General features: G+C 38.8%; 1 protein-coding gene across 5 annotated transcripts in view; it reads left to right on the top strand.

Annotated features, from left to right (window-relative positions):
• The window catches only part of MYO18B (myosin XVIIIB), a 390,269-nt gene that overhangs the window by 355,321 nt on the left and 14,283 nt on the right, over positions 1–20,665 (top strand). For all 5 annotated transcript variants that reach the window (XM_075214447.1, XM_075214450.1, XM_075214452.1 and 2 more), the window contains 2 exons: positions 8,095–8,228; positions 15,494–15,646. In XM_075214447.1, coding sequence (XP_075070548.1) covers positions 8,095–8,228; positions 15,494–15,646 — 287 coding nt within the window. The remainder of the gene's footprint in view (positions 1–8,094; positions 8,229–15,493; positions 15,647–20,665) is intronic.

Genomic DNA, 20,665 nt, shown 5'->3' on the forward strand with positions numbered 1-20,665 from the left:
CTATACAACAAGGGGTCAGCGGCAGAGATAGCAGTGCTATCGCTGGCGGTAGCCTGCACAGGCAGTAAGATTGGCCTATTCTTACCAGCGATAGCATGAACCATGCAAAGCATGGAGAAACCTATTTAACAAGGATTGGGGCAGTACAGGATGGCGATAGCAGAAGAAGGGCAGCACGGCGGGTCAGTGGTCAGCACTTCTGCCTCACAGCACTGGGGTCATGAGTTCAATTCCCGACCATGGCCTTATCTGTGTGGAGTTTGTATGTTCTCCCTGTGTTTGCGTGGGTTTCCTCCAGGTGCTCCGATTTTCTCCCACACTCCAAAAACATACTAGTAGGTTAATTGGCTACCATCAAAATTGACCCTAGTCTCTCTCTCTCTCTCTGTCTATGTCTATGTGTGTGTGTGTGTGTGTGTGTGTGTTAGGGAATTTAGACTGTAAACTCCAATGGGGCAGGAACTGATGTGAGTGAGTTCTCTGTACAGCGCTGCAGAATCAGTGGCGCTATATAAATAAATGGTGATGATGTTGAAGAAGGGGATTGAAAAAATATTAATGTATTATTTGAATAAAGCACATTTTTTTCCAATGAGAAATAGTTTTTAAATATAATTCTTATATTTGAAATCTATTTTTAACTACTAATTTTTCTAGTGTGTGGAACTGAAAGCCCAAGTCCGTACTTTCACTATCACTCAGCATGCTTGAATCGGTGTAGTGGTGAGTTAACTCTTACTGCCCCAGGGTAGTATTGCAGTGACAGCTGAGTATAGTCCACCTGCATCAGCGAGATTTTAATGATAGATTGGCTAGTCAAGCACAATAGAAAATCAGCCTTTTTGCCTGATTTGAATAAATAGACACTGTAATTCCAGAGTACTGTGCAAATACTCAATCTCTGTACATAAGTCTTCAGTAGCTGCCACCTAGCCAACATTTTACCATGAATTGACATAACTAATGTACTTCTATCCACTAGAATAGGCCTATGATAAATGCATTAGGTCCCAATCGTACAATAAATCTCTCCTGTGGATTTGTGATTTTTACCCTCTTTCCATTTGTGCAATAAGTAGACCTGGAGCTGTGTATTGCTGCCAGCTATTGAAACAAATAAAATGTAATTCAGTAAATTGTTCAATACTTTTTGTTAGACAAGCTCTGAAGAGTTATTGCATGCTTTTATTTTAGGTCAAACAATAAAACTCTAAAAGGCTTTCCTTAAAATGCATTGCTCACTCACGCAAAGAAAGCATTTTGTTTTAGTGAACACTTGTTACTGTCCCAAAATAAAATGCTCTTCTTAAGGCTATTATTTTACAAGACATAAGCAATCTTGGACTGGTAGGTAGTGGTATTCACACAAGTTTCTGCAAATGCTCCACATAGCTCTTTGTATTTGTCAAACAAACTTGCAGTTATATCTGGGAATAATCATAGGCCTTTAAGAGTTTAATAAAGCAATTTTTTTGTTATAATTTTCTTTACCAAGCAAATAATTATTGAATTTACTGTACAGACTAGGCCTGAGTCATTAAGGAGAGCAAAGCAAAAAAAAAAGAGTAAGTTTGCTCCAGGATAAACCATGTTACAATGCAATGGGTGCAAGTTGGTTTATTATTTTGCACATAAGATAAATACTGGCTGTTTTTTCATGTAGCACACAAATACTTGCTAGCTTTATTTTTACACTGAAATTGTGCTCTATCACAACTATAAATCTGTCCCCACATTTTAAATTTACCTCCTCCTCCAATGCAACATGGTTTTGTCAAGGTGCAAATTTAGTCCTTTGGTTTTTTTATTTGCTGTCCATGATGACTCAGACCCACTGTGTTGAATGTAGATGCTCCAATAACCTTATATAGGAAGTGCAATGTGCACAGTTGACTTTTGCAGTGAGTAACTTATAGCATAGATGGGTGTTAGAGCAAGACAGTGTTTTTTTTTTTTGGGGATATACATATGAATATTCATATTATACTTGGCAACTTTATTTTGATAGGTGACAAGTGCAGGAGGGGACATGGTGACGTGATCTCGTCACCCCTGCTGCGCCCCCTTGATGTATAACATCAAGATTCACAGCATTGCACAGCGGGGGCTAACATTCAGGAGTCTCACCGACATTTTGGGAGAATAGGGAAGCATGATATAGATGGACTCTAGGCTTATACCAACTTTTAGGCTAAATTCTTCCTATCTCCAGCTAGTAAAACTGCAGAAATCCCTTTTCTGGCTGCTGTGTTTGTAGCATTTTGAAAGTAAACAAGTTCACAAGTTGTCAAGACACACTCCATCCAGTCAGTAGCACCTTGACATCCTTCCTAAGTCCAACTTATTTTCCAATTTACCAGGTACTGTCACTAGCAAAATAGTTTGAACAGTGCACTATGAAAAAAAAGGGATACATTGGAATTTACTGGTTTGGCAGAGCGAGGGATTTTTGAATATAGTTATTTTGAGTATAGATTTCTCCTCCAGATTCACTGTGGTTTTCAAGGTAATTGCTTGTGACTGGGAGATGCTACTTTTAACATTCTGCAGACCATGTCAAGGATTTTCTAGCCTCTTACACAAATCAGCACCCAGTTCGCAGGCTGTATTAACATTTCGTAATGGCTAACAGTTTCTATGATGCCTATTTTAAATTAGCCTTGAGATGATCCCTTGATGATAAATGGCTCCCAATGATTTCCAGTGCCAATGTCTTTATTAAAATAGTGCAAGACCAGCATTCCTCTTGACATGATAATTGGAAGCATAAAAAAACGAGCCTTTTAGTGACATTTAGAAAAATGTTTAGAATCCCCACATACATACACTCGTTGATAAGTGTTTGTACACTTATCATGTTGATGAGATCCCATCAAGCTATTTTCTATTCTACTATATATTGAGTATGGAGAAAACTAAAAGTGATGTGACAATTGATTATGTACTGAAAGCCAGGAGGGATATTATTATAAATATTATGCTAGATAGAATAATACTAAGTGCAGTATATGTATAATGTACTGTTGCAAAAACAGGATAATACAAGCTACAAGCCAATTATACTTCTTGAAATAGCAAAAACGATGTCAGTAGCCTTTTTATTACTAGACTATGAGGTTCATGCTTTGTTGGGTGTGTACGTCTGTTTGTTTAGCTTAAAATACACAAATTAGTACTGTGCATGCCCACGAAATAAAGCATGCACCTATGTATGCAGATTTGCTTCCATCTGACACTTGAAGCTCCTTATACTTGGAGAGGCCGGTGGTAATCGTTTATACGATTACCACAATTCATACAAAAAAACAACAAAATGATTAAAATCCGAATGTAAAATAAAGAGACTTACGTTGAACACGACGCTGGACATCACCGATGGACAGGACCGGCGCTCCCATTAGGCAACCTTAGGCAGTTGCCTAGGGCGTTGGGACCTGCAGGGCGCCGCTCCCGCTGACTAGATTTGAAAATCTAGTCAGCGGAGAAAAGTGTGAGTGAGGTGCGCCGCCGCTGTTTCTTCTCTGTCCGCCCGCCCGGGCTGCCCGGCGCATCACACTGCTGATCACCTGATCACTTACGTCAGTGATCAGGTGACAGACCTTCCCAGCTTCCGCGGCGCCTGTGTTTTAATATATCACACTGTCTGCCACTGGCAGACAGTGTCAATAAAGTTTGCTAATACCCATCGCCCCCCTCCCTTCCCAGCATGCATAGGCTGCTCCACCCCTCTCCTTTGTGGTAAAGAAGGTGAGGAGCGGTGGGCAGCCATTAGAGAAGAAGGGCCTCCCATCCTTCAGGATCCAAAAAAGGGGGTATTATTATTTTAATTTAATTAATTAAAGTTTGGAGTAAAAAAAAAATTGGGGTTGGGATTTTTTATTATTATGTCACCCTTTTTTGTTCAATTTTAAAACTATGGTGGTTAAAATAATTATTTTATTGCACCTCATGCTCTATATTTGACTTGCTTCAAGTTAATAATAGAGCATGACGTGCCAATAAAATAATTATTTTATCCACCATAGTTTTTAAATCAAAGATAGAGCATGAAGTTGCAAATAATATAAATTTTTCTCCCACATAGCTTGAAAATTAAATATAGAGCATGAGGTGGAAAATAGTATTTTTTTCAATGGTATAAAAATTACTATTTTCACGTCATACTCTATATTTGATTTGCAAAATATGCGGTGGAAAAATGATTTATTTTGCACTTCATGCTCTAGGTTTGATTTAAACACTATGGTGGATAAAATAATTATTTTATTGGCACCTCATGCTCTTATTATTGACTTGCTGCAAGTCAAATTTAGAGCATGACGTGCCAATAAAGTCATGGTGCTGCAGGGGGGTGGGGGACAGAGGACATGGTGCTGCAGAGGACATGGTGCTGCAGGGGGGACGACAGAGGACATGGTGCTGCAGGGGGGACGACAGAGGACATGGTGCTGCAGGAGGGGGGGACAGAGGACATGGTGCTGCAGGGGGGGGGGACAGAGGACATGGTGCTGCAGGGGGGGGGCAGAGGACATGGTGCTGCAGGGGGGGGACAGAGGACATGGTGCCTAGGGCGCTGAGAACCCTAGCACCGGCCTTGCCGATGGAAGCACAATGCTGAAAGCAAGCCATTCCGATTCAAGAAGTGTTTGGCAGTGCGGGGTGACGTCATCGCGACACCTGGCAATACTAATTTAAAACATGGGCTTAAGTGTTTAAGCACTTAACCGTAGGGCTCCCCACATTGCCACTTTAAATTTGTATTTACAGCTGTCGCGATGACGTCACCCCGCACTGCAGAACTCTCCTTCAATCGGAATGGCTTGCTTTCAGCATTGTGCTTCCAGCGGTGATGTCCAGCGTCGGGTTCAACGTAGGTCTCTGTATTTTACATTCGGATTTTAATTATTTCAGGGTTTTTTTTTGTAGGAATTGACCCTGTCGGAATTATCACCATAGTTAAATCATAACCAGCCCGGAGAGGCAGCAGTATGAGTAAAGTAGTGTGTTTCAGTCGTTGAAAACTGAGTCAGACCCACATGGAGACACAGATATGCCTGTCAGTAACTGTATCATTTGCGGGTGCCTGAAGGCTTGTGCAAATACACATTGATGAAGATGGCTGCCGCCAGCACTAGCTAGCCACTTCTTGTGGAAAAGAAACTAAACATTGTAGTTTAATAGATTGGGACAAAAAGACTAGCTAAGTAAGATGTAAGATGTTTTAGAAATGTATTGTTTCAACAGCTATGTGACAAATGCAGTGTTGACAGAAGTATCTCATAGTCACTACAGATAGTCACAGCTCATGTCATGAGTCACATAGGGCATCTGGAGAAGTTTTTCCCCAGTTCTATCCAGGAAGAGTTGGTGTCATAGGGGGTTGTAAGCTCACTTAAGAAGACTGCAGGCATGTGACATTTCTCCATGCTGTCTAATTGGCTTCTTTACATAGGTGCTATAACTGGCAGGATTCTCTAATGGAATTGGAATGTATTCAACGAAGTTTGGGAAATTAGGATGAATTTGCAAATGAATAAACTAAGGGTTCATCTCTGAAATTCAGCCGAAATTCTTAATTGACCAATCAATTTGTACATCTCTAATGACAACATGCTCCTGCTGTGCAAATGTTAGCGAACACCAGTGGCACGTTACATGAACATTTCTGTTCTGTCTTATAGAAGATATATTATATGCTGCCAGTGGGAGGAAGTAGGACAGAGCTTCTCCCATTGCCATTACATCATGGTTGCCTTCAGTAACATTACTGTTAGTAAAATTTAATGCAATAATTTACCCATCACAATGAAAAAAATAATCGCCAGTGAAAAACTGATATCCTTCTTACACTACTAATTTACACACAGATACAATTAATTTGAGGACAGTTCAATTCTATTTAATTTAGGAATAGTGCAACATAAGTGAGGGATGTTGATTTGCAGAATATATTTAGACAGTTGACAGTAATATAATGCTTATAATGGTCAGTATCACTGCTAGATTAGATTCAATATGAGAAATTGAGAACATAGACAGTAACAAGTAATGTAGGATTTGTGTTTACAACATGCAGAAGACCTGGGTGCTTGGTAGTGGAGCGGTGTGGAGTTGGGGATTTCTGTGCATGTGTTTATAAACTTAATTCCTTCTCCCTCTTGGCCTCCTCACCCCACTGTAGCAGAGTTTACATTATTTACTCTGACAGTCTTCTGGCTGTGGCACCCACGGCTGTCGCTGTACGCACCACAAGTCATCTCTCACTATGTCATCACTGAGATGGCAATTTTACAGCTGGCAGCTTTAATCATGTTAAATGTGCAGCTTACACTTTGCTATGTGCATGGGTTTTCCAGAGAAACTGAAATGCAAAGGACCAAGCATCACGTTCTCAGGTTCATCACACAAGGAATGTACCAGTAATTTTGTGGTCTTTCATAATTGTTTTACTCTCGTGAAAATGTATTATTATTATTATTAATTTTTATTTATAAGGCGCCACAAGGTGTCCGTAGCGCCGTACAGGGACAAACAAATTACAATACAATGGGAGACAGCACAGTACAGTAAACAGTAAGCACAGCACCTCAATAAGCTCAATGCACAGCTAGAGAAGGCGGGGAAGGGGGAGGGAGGATCCGCAAACAACGGGGCCCAAGAAGGAGGCCGCGGAAGACAGGGAGACCCCCAGGGGGGAGGAGGGAGCGAGAGTGGACGTGGCGTGGAGGACCCTCGAGGAGGAGGGCTAAGTAGCTGGAGAGCAGAGTTAGAAGTGGTGGAAACAGGAGGAGAGATGGCCCTGCTCAGAGGAGCGTACAATCTAAGGGGAGGGGTGGACAGACAGAGAGACGCAGGGGAGAGAGGGAGAGTAGGGGAACGGAGGCAGAAGATAAGGTAGGAAGTTAAGTGGGAGACAGAAAGGCTTTAAGAAAAAGGTGAGTTTTTAGGGCCCGTTTGAAAAGAAGCCAAGTTTCCAGAAATAACAGAAAACACACAAGATTTGTTGCTTCGGTTTGAAATATCTGCTAGTAAAGTTTATACTCTAAGGCAAGGTAGGCAACCAGTGGTTTTTCAGCTGTTGTAGAACTACAAGTCCCATCATCAAGGGAAGTCATTTTGAAGATGGAAAAACATGTTTTTCAAGTTTAGCGTTTTATTCTCAAAATCCACAGGCAGTTGCTTCAGAGGCAAAAACTCAACAAAATATTGTCCACGATGGCAAATCATACGTCGAAGCACCATTGTATTTTATGTTCAGAGGTATTACACTCCTTCATATCCACACCACTCTTCACACTTACGCCATGTGTTAGTTACACTAGATTAACCATTGTTTAGTCTACCCAACAGTTCTATATATTTTTCTAGGAATTAGAAAAAACATGTAATGTAATGCATGTAATGTCATTTGGTTTGTATAATGAAAAATAATAATAATAATAGTAATGTTCATAGTAACAATTATGGAATTCTCAAATTATTCCACTTTTTATGTTTGTTTATTTAGCACCTATTGCATTCATTTTTCACAACTTGCTATATATAACCAAGCAAAAGATGAAATGAGAATTCTAGTAGAACCTATTGCCAATCAGACCAAAATGTATAAAATGTAGCTCAAATATGTTTAAGACAGTTCACAAATGTACAAACCAGCTTGAAGATGGGTGAACCTTTTGCTCAATCTAAAATTCCAGAAATTCCAGTGCACTTTCGAATTTTAGAACTGGTTTGTTGAACTGGTTTAACAATCGATGTGCTGTTTGTTAGGCAGAGGAGAGTGGTAAATCCTGTGCTCTCCCCTCTTACTTCACATCAGTGTTGAATAGGATAGATAAGCGCAGAGGTAATTCAATAATAATAACATACTGCTAACCTTATGGAGAGAGGGTGTTTTTAAATGGTGTTATCTTTCAACAACTTTCTTAAAAACAGCCTCATTGGAGATTACACTCTGTAATGTTATAAATTGGGATCATTTTCAGTTAAAATCAATAGGTAAAAAAACAAAGTTTAATCTTCCAGATTAATTTAAACATTTATTTTCTCTCTTGTGCTGTAGTAATACTTTTTCTAATGCCTTTTGTTCCATAGGAGACACAGGTCTATGAGCTCACAGCAGTGAGACAGACATTACAAGCTGATCTAGAGACATCAATTCGACGTATTGCTGACTTGCAAGCAGCCCTAGAAGAAGTTGATTCCAGTGATGACAGCGATACAGAAAGGTATTTTGTTCATGCCTTAATGCTGCTTATTAATGTAAAGCCGTGGTCGAAGTTGGCTGGTATACAGTGGTATGCCCTACCACAACTTCTCCTGCTGCTTGCATTGTAATCAAATTCCATTCCATACCGCCACTTCTAAACTTTCACTTCGACCACTAGCATAAAGTGTTTTGAAATGTATTCACCTGCATAATGATTCTGTTCTACACCTCCTATTTCACATTTCAATGGAAAAAAACAAGAGATTGATTACTGCTTCTGTAGTTTTTGTATATTACTTGCACTCATTGTCCATGTAAGATTCCATGACTTCAGCTGCACATAATTAGTGTTACATTGGACAACACGCTGAATTCTTAGTTACTATACAGTAACCATAGTTCACATAATTTTAGTATAAAGCCACCTGACTCTTGGTTAGAGAGCTATTGTGATCAAAAAACTCTGGGTATGCAGGAGTAATGTGGTTGATAATTAAGGAGTGGAAGACTGAAAGAACTGCTAAGTACAAATACAAACATGCAGTTATCATTGAAACCTTCAAGGAGATATTATTAGTAAGTACGGCTCTAAGTCTCTAAAGCAATGGCAAATGAAGAAATTACCTCTGAAAATAGAAACACCTCAAATACGCACAGCATTTAGGTGGGAATATTTTTCTAGTCACACTTATAACACATCACTCTGAAAACTGTCAAAAGTGGTAATTAAGCTTTGAAATGATCATATAACACATCAAAAATGCTAGTTTAGTTAAACATAAATCTATTATCTATATCATACTTGCCTACTTTCGGCAAGTTCTGTCCGAGAGAGGGGTATGACTGGAGGGCGGAAGGGTCCGGGGCGTGGCCTAACACGTCCATTTGATCCTGCTGTTTCGTCACAGGGGGCGGGGCCAAAATGACGCGATTCACCGCAAAAGGGCGTCATTTTGGGAAGGCAGATGCGGGATGCGGGAGACTTGCCTGCTCTCCCGGGAGTCCGTGAGACCGACCCGAATTTCGTGAGTCTCCCGGACATTCCAGAAGAGTTGGCAAGTATGATCTATATTAAGTTCATCCAACTGGCAGGCTGTAGTTTAAATGACATCAATCAAGCCTTCAGAAGCAATGTTTTTATAACCTACAGTACATTATGTTGGTCTGCGCTGATCCAGATAAAATCCCATGGCTATAAAACTGGCTTCATACACTTTAATCCTAGGAGATATCGGTGATAATTAATTTAAGTAACAAAAGGATCTGTTGTAAGACACAAATTGTAGGAATGAAAATCATTGCTTCTTAGTTAAACTCAATGCTGCAAGTTTCTTATTTCCTACCATTCGTATAATGGAATCAACAGCAGAATTTAAGGTAGCTTCTTCTTAAAATTAGGAACTGGAAATGTTTGAGGATTTAGGTGAAAGTGCATGGAGAACATTAAATACTTCAAAATATTCACAAATGGAAAACATGTTGATACACAGTACATGGTTTGTGTAAAATTGCAACTATTTATCTGCTTCCTGTGCTTTTATATAGCATTGGTATTATGACAACAGTAAACAGATTAAAATCCCTTTCAGTTTTTATACTTAGAGATGAGCTTAGATGCAACAATATTTTGCCTTAATCAGTTTTTATGGCGGAACAGGCTGTTTCACAGTGGCATGAAGCTCCCTGAGTAAACCCTTTGTTTTTCGCTTTTGTTTTGCATTTCACACTATGGGGCTGAAGCTGAATTGGCCACATTTTGTTTTGATAGTGTAAACCGCATTTGCTATTAAGTTCATTTAAATAAAAACCCAGCAGCTATAATATTCCTTTTCGCATACAAATTAAAGTAGCACAAAAAATATGGTGCATTTGCAATCATCCAATCAAAAACAAGTAAATAGTGCTGGCTACTATCATCATCATCAACGTGTGTTTTCACCAGCCCGCAGTTTATACAAGTGTATATGCATCTCAGGGCAGTTTGCAATTATGTGAACAAGCCCTTACTGTACTCTGCTTACGTTAGACTACAACTTCCCGTCTCTCCAGTCACAAGCAGTAATAAGTGTCAGATGCAAGTTAATTTGCATAAGGGCATATGCTTGCCGCATTTTTGTGGGCATTGCACAGTGCAAATTTTACTCCCTGCAAACAGGCAGTGGCGCACGCAGGGGGGGGGGGGTTTCTGAGTCTCCAGAAACCCCCCCTGCGCTAACTAAGTGGCCACCATAGCGGCACTGTCCTATACAGCAGCCGCAGCGCTGTCAAACAAGCGTCCGCGGCAGTGCTGTATTGTATACAGCACCGCCGAGGACGCTTCTTTGACAGCGCCGCGGCTGCTGTATAGGACAGCGCTGCCTAAATGGAGCTGCTGCGCATGCGCGGGTGCATGCGCAGCAGCTCTCTCTCGTGGTTTTGTTTGTTTGTTTTTTTTGGGTCAGGAGGGGGGGGGGGAGAGAGAAACCCCCCCCCCCCTGAGAATCCTGCGTGCGCCCTTGACAGGTGTATGTCTAAATTCAGCATCAGGTCCTAAATTTGTAACCTCTCATTTCTTATAGTCTTCATATATAGCTGGGATGTCGACAATCTATTGATTCTGCTCTGTCGTATGATTTTGAGTGGGAATAGGGATAGACGTTGCACAGCAACGTATTGCAAGAGTAAGCAGCTGAAATTCAAATGGTTGTATTTGATCTTGAATAAATATAACTAACATTGGTTATTCCTTTTTGTGCCCACTACCTAGTTTCTGTGATGCCTATTGATCACTTTGCGGATTGCTCTGTTTTTGTTCTGCAACATTTTATCATAATTACGCTTTTCTAATTATAAACTGTGCTATATTGGTCAGGCATTAATTACTGTTTCAGCACCATAATCCGATAAATCCTTTTTCCTTTTGTTTTTTTATAATAATAATAATAATAATAATAATAATAATAATAATAATAATAAAACATACTAAAACCAAAACAGAGTGTGGTAAAATAAGCAGACCCAAAAAATGTCTGTTAAGATAAGTCATCAAATTAAACATAAGAGGCCTAAGACATTAAAGAGAGGAAAGCAATAAAAAGTAGTAAATTTGCACCTGGGCAAAACCGTGTTGCATTGGAGGGAGGGGGGAGTAAATTTAAAATGTAGGGACAGATTTATAGTTGGTGTAGGGCATGTCTTAGATCTACTTTAAATTTCAGTGTAAAAATAAAGCTATCAAGTAGTTGCTTGCTACATTAGCCAGTACTTAGGTAATTATCTTATCTGCAAAATAATAAACTAATTTGCACCCCTTGCATTGTAGCATGGCTTGTCCAGGATCAAACTTACTCCTTTTTTTTTTTTTTGCTTTGCTCTCCTTAATGACTCAGGCCCAAGCAGTCAACTCAAAGGGTTCCATCTGATATACTGGTGCCTTCAGCAGTTGTAGCAGCGGTCTATCTAGCACTGATGCGATAAATAAGGAGGAAAATAGTCTTGCCTAAATATACCACACTGGTTCCATGAGCCTAGAAATTAAAGTTATTTAGCAGTGGACAATGGGTTGGATTATCATGACTGCACTGCATCAAAATCAACTCACCCATATTCCCTACTTTGCTCATGTCCTCAATCTTTATCTTATTAATACTTGATACTTACTAATCAACATGTGCAAAGCATTTTTGTTTGCCTATTTATTTATTTAAAAAGCAGTGCTAGTGCTAGATTTCTAGTATATAAAGCAATAACAAACATAATTCAATAGATATTAAGCTTGCAAGCAGGGCCTTCTCACCTCTTTGTCTGTTTTACCCAGTTTATTACTGTGTTTGTAAAGCGCTACGGAATACGTTGGCTCTATATAAATAAATGATGATGATAATAATTCAGCCTCAGTTTACCAGTGCATATATGCTGGAGCAGCTGAGCTATTCTCAACTCCATTAATTATTATTATTATTATTATTATTATTATTATTATTATTATTATTATTATTACATACTGAAGCAGAATCTCCAAAATGTATATGCTCTATATAAAGCAAGATTTATGGATGTTTAAAAGGGTGAAATGAACTGCTGGTGCAGTCCTAAGCAGCAGCTGTATGCATCATGATTTCTGTTGAGAAATGAAAAGCTCTAGAAAGGGACTTATGTGAAAAAACACCTCCAATATGTTTGTAGATTAAAGTAATTCATTCATGTTTTTTTCTAAACACAATGGCCTCCAGGAGATGGATTAAAGATTTTCAATAAATTGCTCAGTGGTTCAATGAAAGCCCTGTGTTTGCATGTCAAATTTCATTTATTGCACAATCTGCTTTGAGTTCTAGTTACCGTGAGCAATTTCAGGCACTGGTCGTGCTGCAGAACTTTATCAATACCTCACACAGTTTCAACTCTTTTCCCATTTACTTTCCTGTCCAGATTTTCTTTAAAGTAGAAGAAAAATGTGACACACTGCATATCAACAAATCTAGCATTAAAACACATTGGAGATCATTTACAAAGCTCACCTGATGCACACAGCAATATACCTTGATTTTGCTGAGTTTAGCATTGTTTGTGGCTTGAATGTATCATGAAAGTGAAGGGATATCAGGACTGCCCTTACATTTGGCAATTTCTCCACTGAACTGCAAAATGGAGACAAAAATATAGAATTGAGACCTTAATGCCATCAGCTGGGAGCTGGTGCAAGATGAAAATTGTTTTGGGGAGTAGAAATGGCCATGCACTGTCTTCAACCTTTTTATTTCAATAATCTTGTTCCACAAAATTAACCACTTCTGCGCTGTTCCATCACAGTAAGTACACCACTCTGCTTACATCATATTTTGCTCCGACCATTCTAACTCCATCCAGCTCCACACTCAGCCTGTGCAAACTTCTGCTGCTCAGCAAATGCCACCATCTTGCTCAGTAGACTCATGGGCCTCAGTGGAGTTATAGACACATTGCAGGATCAAAGCTGGTTTTACACTGTAGAGTGGACATTTAAATGGCCTCCATTATATTGTAGGGTTTAATTTAGCAGCATTTTGGAGATACGATTTACTGGTCTTAAAGGATCGGAAATGGCAATAGTAATATAACTATTATAATGGCAGCAAATTGACTCTCCATTTGAGGGTGTGAGTTGGACCTTTGTCATCATTTAGGCTTAGGTTAACAAGTCTGTTATTAGACATGCGCTGGGTGTTATTTATGCAGCACAAATGGTGTTTGTTCATATTTTATAACACTTTTAAACCAATGAGCCACTGTAAATGACTGTACAAATGTATAGTGCTTATGTGATTTATCAGTGAGTCTGTTGAAAAGCATGATTTTTGAATTGCAGTAGTCTGTGTATTTTAGACTTCATATACTTTAAAGTCCACTTACCGTTTTTTACATGTTACATGGACAATATGCAAATAGAGTGTTTTGCAATTATAGCCTTTGTCCTATCTGCAACAGTTTGGTGCACAGCAAACTATGGGGGGAATTGAATTCCCCCCGAAGTATCGCCGCGCTAAAGATATTACTGTTATTACGGTAATATTAACCCGGCTTTCTGCTCGCAGCTCAGGGAGCTGCGAACAAAAAGCTGGCGTTAAAACTACCGTAATAGCGGTAATTACGTGAACTATTACCGTAATAACGATAATAATGCACTGGCCACATTACTTTTAACAGTAACGCACCCAATTGAATTCCCCCTATATATAGTCCTTACCTCTGTGCCATTAGCAGGTACTTCAGTAGAATACGGGCTCTAATATGGCAAAATAATATTTGATATTATAAACTACACAATTACAAAATTTGAAATGCAAAAAAAACCTAAAGTCCTGTGAATGTCATGAGTTATTTAAGATCAAAATGATGGACAAAGCAAGCAATAATTTGGGAGAAATGAAGAAAACTAAAAAGTAATAGAGATGTAGGTTGAAATATGCAGCTAGGCAATGTTCTCATTGGACTTTTTCACCATGGAACCAAATGGAATAGTCCGTTTGAGCAAAATGGCAAATATATTATTATCATCTTTTATTTATAAGGCGCCACATGGGTTCTGCAGCACTGTACATTGAGAGTTAGATAAAGTAAACATAGAACATATAACAAATTGTCAAAATAATATAAATTCAAAAGTGATAAAAGGAACAAAAATACAAATAATAAATTTACATAATTACATTAAAACCCACAAAATTACATAAATACGTAAGGATAACATTGAGATAGAATCCTACTCATGTGAGCTCACATTCTAGAAGGGATGGGCAGATAGAGAGAGGGTGGGGGATGTGAAGGATGGAGACTTTGGGGGAGGGCTTGAAGGCTTGAATTAAAAGATGAGTTTTAAGAGCATTTTTTAAGGCTTAGTGACTGGTGGGTAGTCTAATAAGGCATGGGAGTATGTTCCAGAGGTTGGCAGCAGTGCAGGAAAAATCCTGAAGGTAAGGGTAGGCAGAGGAAGTCAGTGATGTAAGGCGATAGTTTTTGTCAAAGCAGAGGGGATGGGAGGGAGTGTATATGGAAATGAGGTTGGATATGTAGTGGGAGAGGAGTGGTTGTGGGCTTTGGGCAGAGAGAACCCTGAAGGGAGGAGATGTCATGGCTAATAGATATATATTGCTCAATGAGAAGCATGCGTGCTCAGCAATACATAGACATGTGTTGCATCTATGACCCCTATTTTTATACTTATGCTAATAATTTACTTATTCTAGAACATCCTTTAAAAGGCTGTATTGTCTAGTTTATAGGAATAGTAATTAAATAATGAGACAAATAATCAACTCAGGGCCCATTTGTACATTTTCATAGTTAGGTAGTATTAACACCGAAACAGTAAATTTGGACAGCAGCATGGTTCTTAGTTGCCAGAAAAGCTGCCAGATAAGGATGATGCATACTTTATTCATCAAATTATGTCCCATTTTACCCTTCTGTTCCTGTTTTTCTTACTTATTTTTCTATTGCAATTTAACCATTTCAGGCTAATTTGGAGAAAATTATTATATACTGCACTGTATACACTATCTAATTCTAAAACAGATTGAAAGTTAATTTGTTTCCACTTCTTTATAAACCTTTCTCAGTGCATAAATGCCACTGTGGCTTCTGTATACATTTGTTGGCAATCATTGTAGTGCTCAAAACAGGACAACCTACGTTTCTCTTTGTTTAATAGCTGCCTTAAGTGGCCCTCTTAGTAAAGTATATTAGAGTGTTCTCACATCTAACATTATAGTTTTTTCCCCAATACACTGCAGAACTTATATTACAAAATGTTTCTTTTTTTGCTTCCAGAGATGATCAGTCAACCTTGGGCTCGGTAATGAGTATGGGACAAACGGAGAGTGTCCGATCCTGGGCAGGGTCATCCGTCAGTTGGGCATCACCTTCTGGGAGCAGTGTGTGTGGACGGTTGTCAAGACAGTCAACATCTGAAACCAGTTTACGGTGAGGAATTTTGTCAAACCGTTTTAAGTGTTAGATCCTGATCAATGAAGTTATTATCAGCTGTTTAGATGGAAATGACAGCTAGAGGCATATGCTGATATTATTTAATGAATTAATCTGCTGGTATTTTAGTGTATGGTTTATTAGCTTATAGCTTACCAAGTCATTTAGGATTTGTTACCATGATCCTCTGTTGAAAACATCATGTAAGCTGCCAATTTACAATACAAATTACCAATTGTGTTCATAATACTATTATTTACAAGTTACTTAATTTATAGATAACAGTAGAATAATACCATTAAGTATATTGTTAATGAAAAATGAACCTTGGGTGTTAAAGCTGATTCATAGGCATACTATGGCATTCACCTGAAAAAAAGAACACCATCAGAGGGTACAACAAAGAAATACATAGAGGGCCCAAGAAATCGATGATGGAATGGGATTGCAAGTTAATAAGATTGATAGCATCAACCCTACTCATCCGCTTTCTCATTCCTAAGGCAAAGAGCTGCAGGAAACTGTTATTTACATCTAGCTGAAAGCTCTTGGTGCAATGAGTTGTTGATCGTGTCAGACAGAAAATTGTACAAACAGCCTCAAGACATCTTGGATGTCCTCTCACCGCCTCAAACTCAGCTATTAATCTTTACATCAGCGAGAATCAGCTTCCGACCTGACATCTCATTTCTGTTGACAACACAACAATAAACCTTAACCCTAAAGTTCACTACCTAGTTGTCTTCTTGGCTCCCAATTGTCCTTTGTTACCCACATTCAATCTGTTTCCAAATACAGTTACATGCATCTAAAAAACATTTTCAGAATACACACATATCTACACAAGACACTAAAAAACTTGAACTCCTTTATTCTTAATCTCCCACATTGACCTTTGCTATTCTCTTCTTGCTGGTCTTCCTCTAAACAGACTTTCATCCCTACATTCTAATTTGAATTCAGTTTCTAGATTATCTTCCTTGCCAAATGTTCTTCCACTGCTCCTCTGCTCTGTCAGTCCCTACATCAGTGATGGGCAACAGATGGCACTCTATGCCTTTACCTGCGGCCACAAGCTCCTTCCTGCTTTATTTGTCAGATGTGTTTGTTTTAACCTGTAACACTTGTTTAAAATCAGGAGCAGGCTGGCAGATATCAGCCCGGCCATGTCATTGATGATGCGGCCGCATCGCGTGTCATGTGATGCGGCCGCCTGTGCGCTGAAGCGGCCGCATCGCATGTTTTGTGATGCGGCTGCCAGTAATATTAAGGTAATCTTGCATCCACCGTGAGGGGGGGGGGTTTGGGCGGCTGGCCCAAACACTGGTCAGACTGACCGGCCCGGGGGCCAGCCCGCCTCTGTTTAAGTTTAAAATGCATGCTGTTATTTTATCTGTCTCCTCACCCCTTGCTTGCTACCATTCATGGTTATAAGTCTTTTTTTCAGGCTGCACTCACTTTGTGGTATACCCAGCAAGACTTTGGCCTGCCCTGCAAACCTTCATGTGAATAAAAGGTTTAACAAATCCTTGCACCACTCGTTCCAGTCGATTATAATCCCTCTATATCATATAATAAGCTAAAATAATATGTTTATCCACCCATAATAACATATTAGCAGGTATTTTAATGTAAGATCATAAACAAGTGTCACAACCTCTAACAAACAAATCTGACAATAAAACAAAAAGGAACTGGAGGCCTCTGGTGAAGGCTCGGTGGGCCCCAATTGCCCATCACTGCACTAGTCAATTAGAGATCACTGAAGTTATGTCTTTGATTGACTGACAGAGTTCTCTGAAATTCAATGTTTGATTGGCTGCTGAAATTTATTAAGGAACAACAAGTTAGTGCAAGTAATTGCTGCTCCCTGTACTTTTCACTACTCAGTGACCTGAAAGCAGGAGAGAATTCTTGTATCCAGGGTTTTGTAGGCAGCATTCAGGAGATCAGGTGCAGGTGAGTCAGTTGTCAACATTTCTAGGAGACTAGACAAGTCTACCACGGTAAAGATCTTTATGAAGACCTGCCTACCACCAACCTAGCAGTACTCATCCTGTAAGTCTTATGCCACTTTGTCCCTATAATCACATGTTACAGTGTTTATTTAAAAATAAGAAGAGGACTTTGCATACTGTGCAGGCCTATGCAATGATAAATAACATATTAATGAAGCTAGTGACAAACTCTATTTTAGCTAATAAAAAAATCCATCATAACGTGCACATAATCTGTCAGCTTGCTGATTTTCCATCTAAAGCAGATGCTTTGTGCACTGTGACTGTTTAGTACATAGCCTTGTCTGGGAACACACACTGCACGTTTGAAGAGCAATGAAAGGTGAACGGCGTTGGATGTATTCATGAAGGCTTTCAATTTTATAGCTAGGAAATCACCATAAATATCTATACTCGGTGAAGAAATCAAGAGCAACCATGTGCCGGCTCAGAGTTATTTCTCAGTGAAAATGATTTGTGAGGCTTGAAATCCAATTTCCCCGTTTAGACTTTAAGACTTTGTTGACAAATGCCTAATGATGCCATGAACAGAAAAGTATCTAAGTTGAAACTTAAAAGTTATTTCCACTTTGTTATCAGTCAGAGCCGGCATGACAAATACAGCGGAGTATCCTCTGTAAGCTCCTAAATAAGGCTTTAGCCCCACTCAGATACATAGGGATAACTGTTATGTGCTTGGAATAGTGGAACTAAATTTAAGTGAACAGATCTTATCTGTCGTAGCCATTGACTGTAACGTTTCAGTTTCACCTATCTGAAAGTAGTATGTAGCTATGTTGATACAACTAATAATAAGGTTTTGGTGGCCCCAGTTTCTGCGGTGGGTCTGTAAATTATATATAATAAAATACCTAGTAGAGTTTTATGAGGTTTATATCGTCCGCTGCTCAGTGCAAAAATGAGATTCTTTACAATAAAAGAGTATCCGCTATCTGGTAACGCTGCTGTTCTGCAGTCATTTTAAATTGGTGAACAAAAATGTATGATAGCTTTATAATGAGTAATAGTTCAGTTTAATATTCATTTAAAACAATTGCCAGATCCTAGCAATGATTTAAAAAATATGTTATGGTTTTATATTACACTGCTGAGCTTAAATTAAGTGTTTACATAGCGGTTTTTGAATATTCATGTTCTCAGTGTTTGTCCATAAAATACTATACCAAGGGAGCCATCAATCAAATATTAAATGGAGGGTGATAATTTTTAAAACGGCAATCCTCATTCAAATTAATACCGTCTTCAAACATTAACAATTAAGCCATTCAGTCAATTGAAACAGTGACTGTATATGTATTGGAAAAACCATGCACTAAAGCCTATCCTTTTGCTTTTTTTTTTTGTGCCTGGTTAAAGTAAGCCAGATTACATTTAGCTTTCTTGAAAATCCACATGGAATTGAACATGTTCTTTATATTTCTTGATCAGCTTATGCTGTATCTCTCCATTCTACAGAAAATCCAGCTGGCAAATTTGTTTTTCTATTCTCATGAAAATGTGTGCATTTGATTTTCAGTGTGCCGTTCTTGGCTGATTTTCATAAACCTACATTCTGCTTGCAGCTTGTAAATCATTTTTCATTTCACATGCAGCCCTAACTGAAAATAGTTGGAATTAAATTATGATAAACAATCTTTTTGAGAACAGATTTTTCCCACTTTATAAAAAAAAAGAATAAAAATCAGAGAGCATTAGAAATTCAATACATCTTGTTAATAATTTGAAATAGTACAGACGATAGAAGAGCATAGCTAAATGGCTTCTACTAGTATCCTAAAACCTTGCTCATTAACATCATTGCAACACCTCAGTCAGGTTAAACAACACAGCGGAAGGCTGGCTGCAGGATAATGGGCAACACATATGCGTTGCCTTATTCCTAGCTTCTCCATCCATATTGAGATTATCCCTGGAGATGTCACACAGTTTGTTCAGCACAGATCTTAAAAAGAAGCACAGTTAGCTTTCTGTGGGTATTTGTGTTGCATTATGAAAACCACTTTTGTAAAATATTGCTGCAAACACACTTTTTTCGGACTGCAAGCCTTGAACAAAAGCACCAATTCTAGTACAATCTTTCCTAAAGTGCTTTCTCAGCTGTTCTTCTCAAAACTAACATTCAGAGCACAAATTAACACTGAGGCCCCTATTTTTTAATATGTGGCAATAGCACAGATTGTCTATCAGCACTTATCGCAGAAATAGGAAACCTGCTATCGGAACATTTTATTTTGAAAATACTGCCGGAGCAGCTGAGTGATACTCGCCGGGCCGTGGTACTCGGCCCTCTGACGATACTGTAAGAGTAGTCTTAGTGCTTTGCTAGGCCAGTCTTGGTTTATCTGCATGTGTTTAAAATATATAAAAATATTTCAAAAATACATCTTTTGTTAGAGCTCCAATTTGATCAAATGCTTTATTTAAATAAATAATGCAGTTTTCCATTCAAAATATCCTGCTGAAAGGAAGATTGCAGCGGTACGTGTATCACCACTATCCTTGTTAAATAGGCTTCCCATGCAAATAGCACTGCCATAGCCTTTGATAGATAGGGAGAAGCTTATCCTGTTCTCGCAGGAGATGAGGTTTTTTTCAACTTAATAAAAAGAGGCCTATTATTACAGTAAAGGTGGGAAAGTATAACTTGGCAAAGTAATGGACTTAATAACACCAGTGTCATGTATTTAGGTGTGTGATTGCATAAAATGCCCTTTATTTTTCTGTCCCAGCATCTGAGCTTTTCAGGTTCAATATATATATTCTCATTACATTTAATGACACTTGAAGAGTCCCTTCTGCAGGATTGAAGCTAAAGAATATATTGTACTCATTGGGGGAAACTCAATTCAAAGTAATGTGCCGCCGGTCACCACGATGTAAGGAATGGTAAGGAATCTCCGTTCAATACTTCTACTGTGGTGTGGGGAAAAATGAGTGGAGAAACAACTGAATTGAATCTCTTCCATTGAGTGCCTCAATACAATTTAAAAGAAGTAAA

This window comes from Mixophyes fleayi, chromosome 1 (assembly GCF_038048845.1).
Source record: "Mixophyes fleayi isolate aMixFle1 chromosome 1, aMixFle1.hap1, whole genome shotgun sequence".
In the NCBI taxonomy this organism is placed as follows: domain Eukaryota; kingdom Metazoa; phylum Chordata; class Amphibia; order Anura; family Limnodynastidae; genus Mixophyes; species Mixophyes fleayi.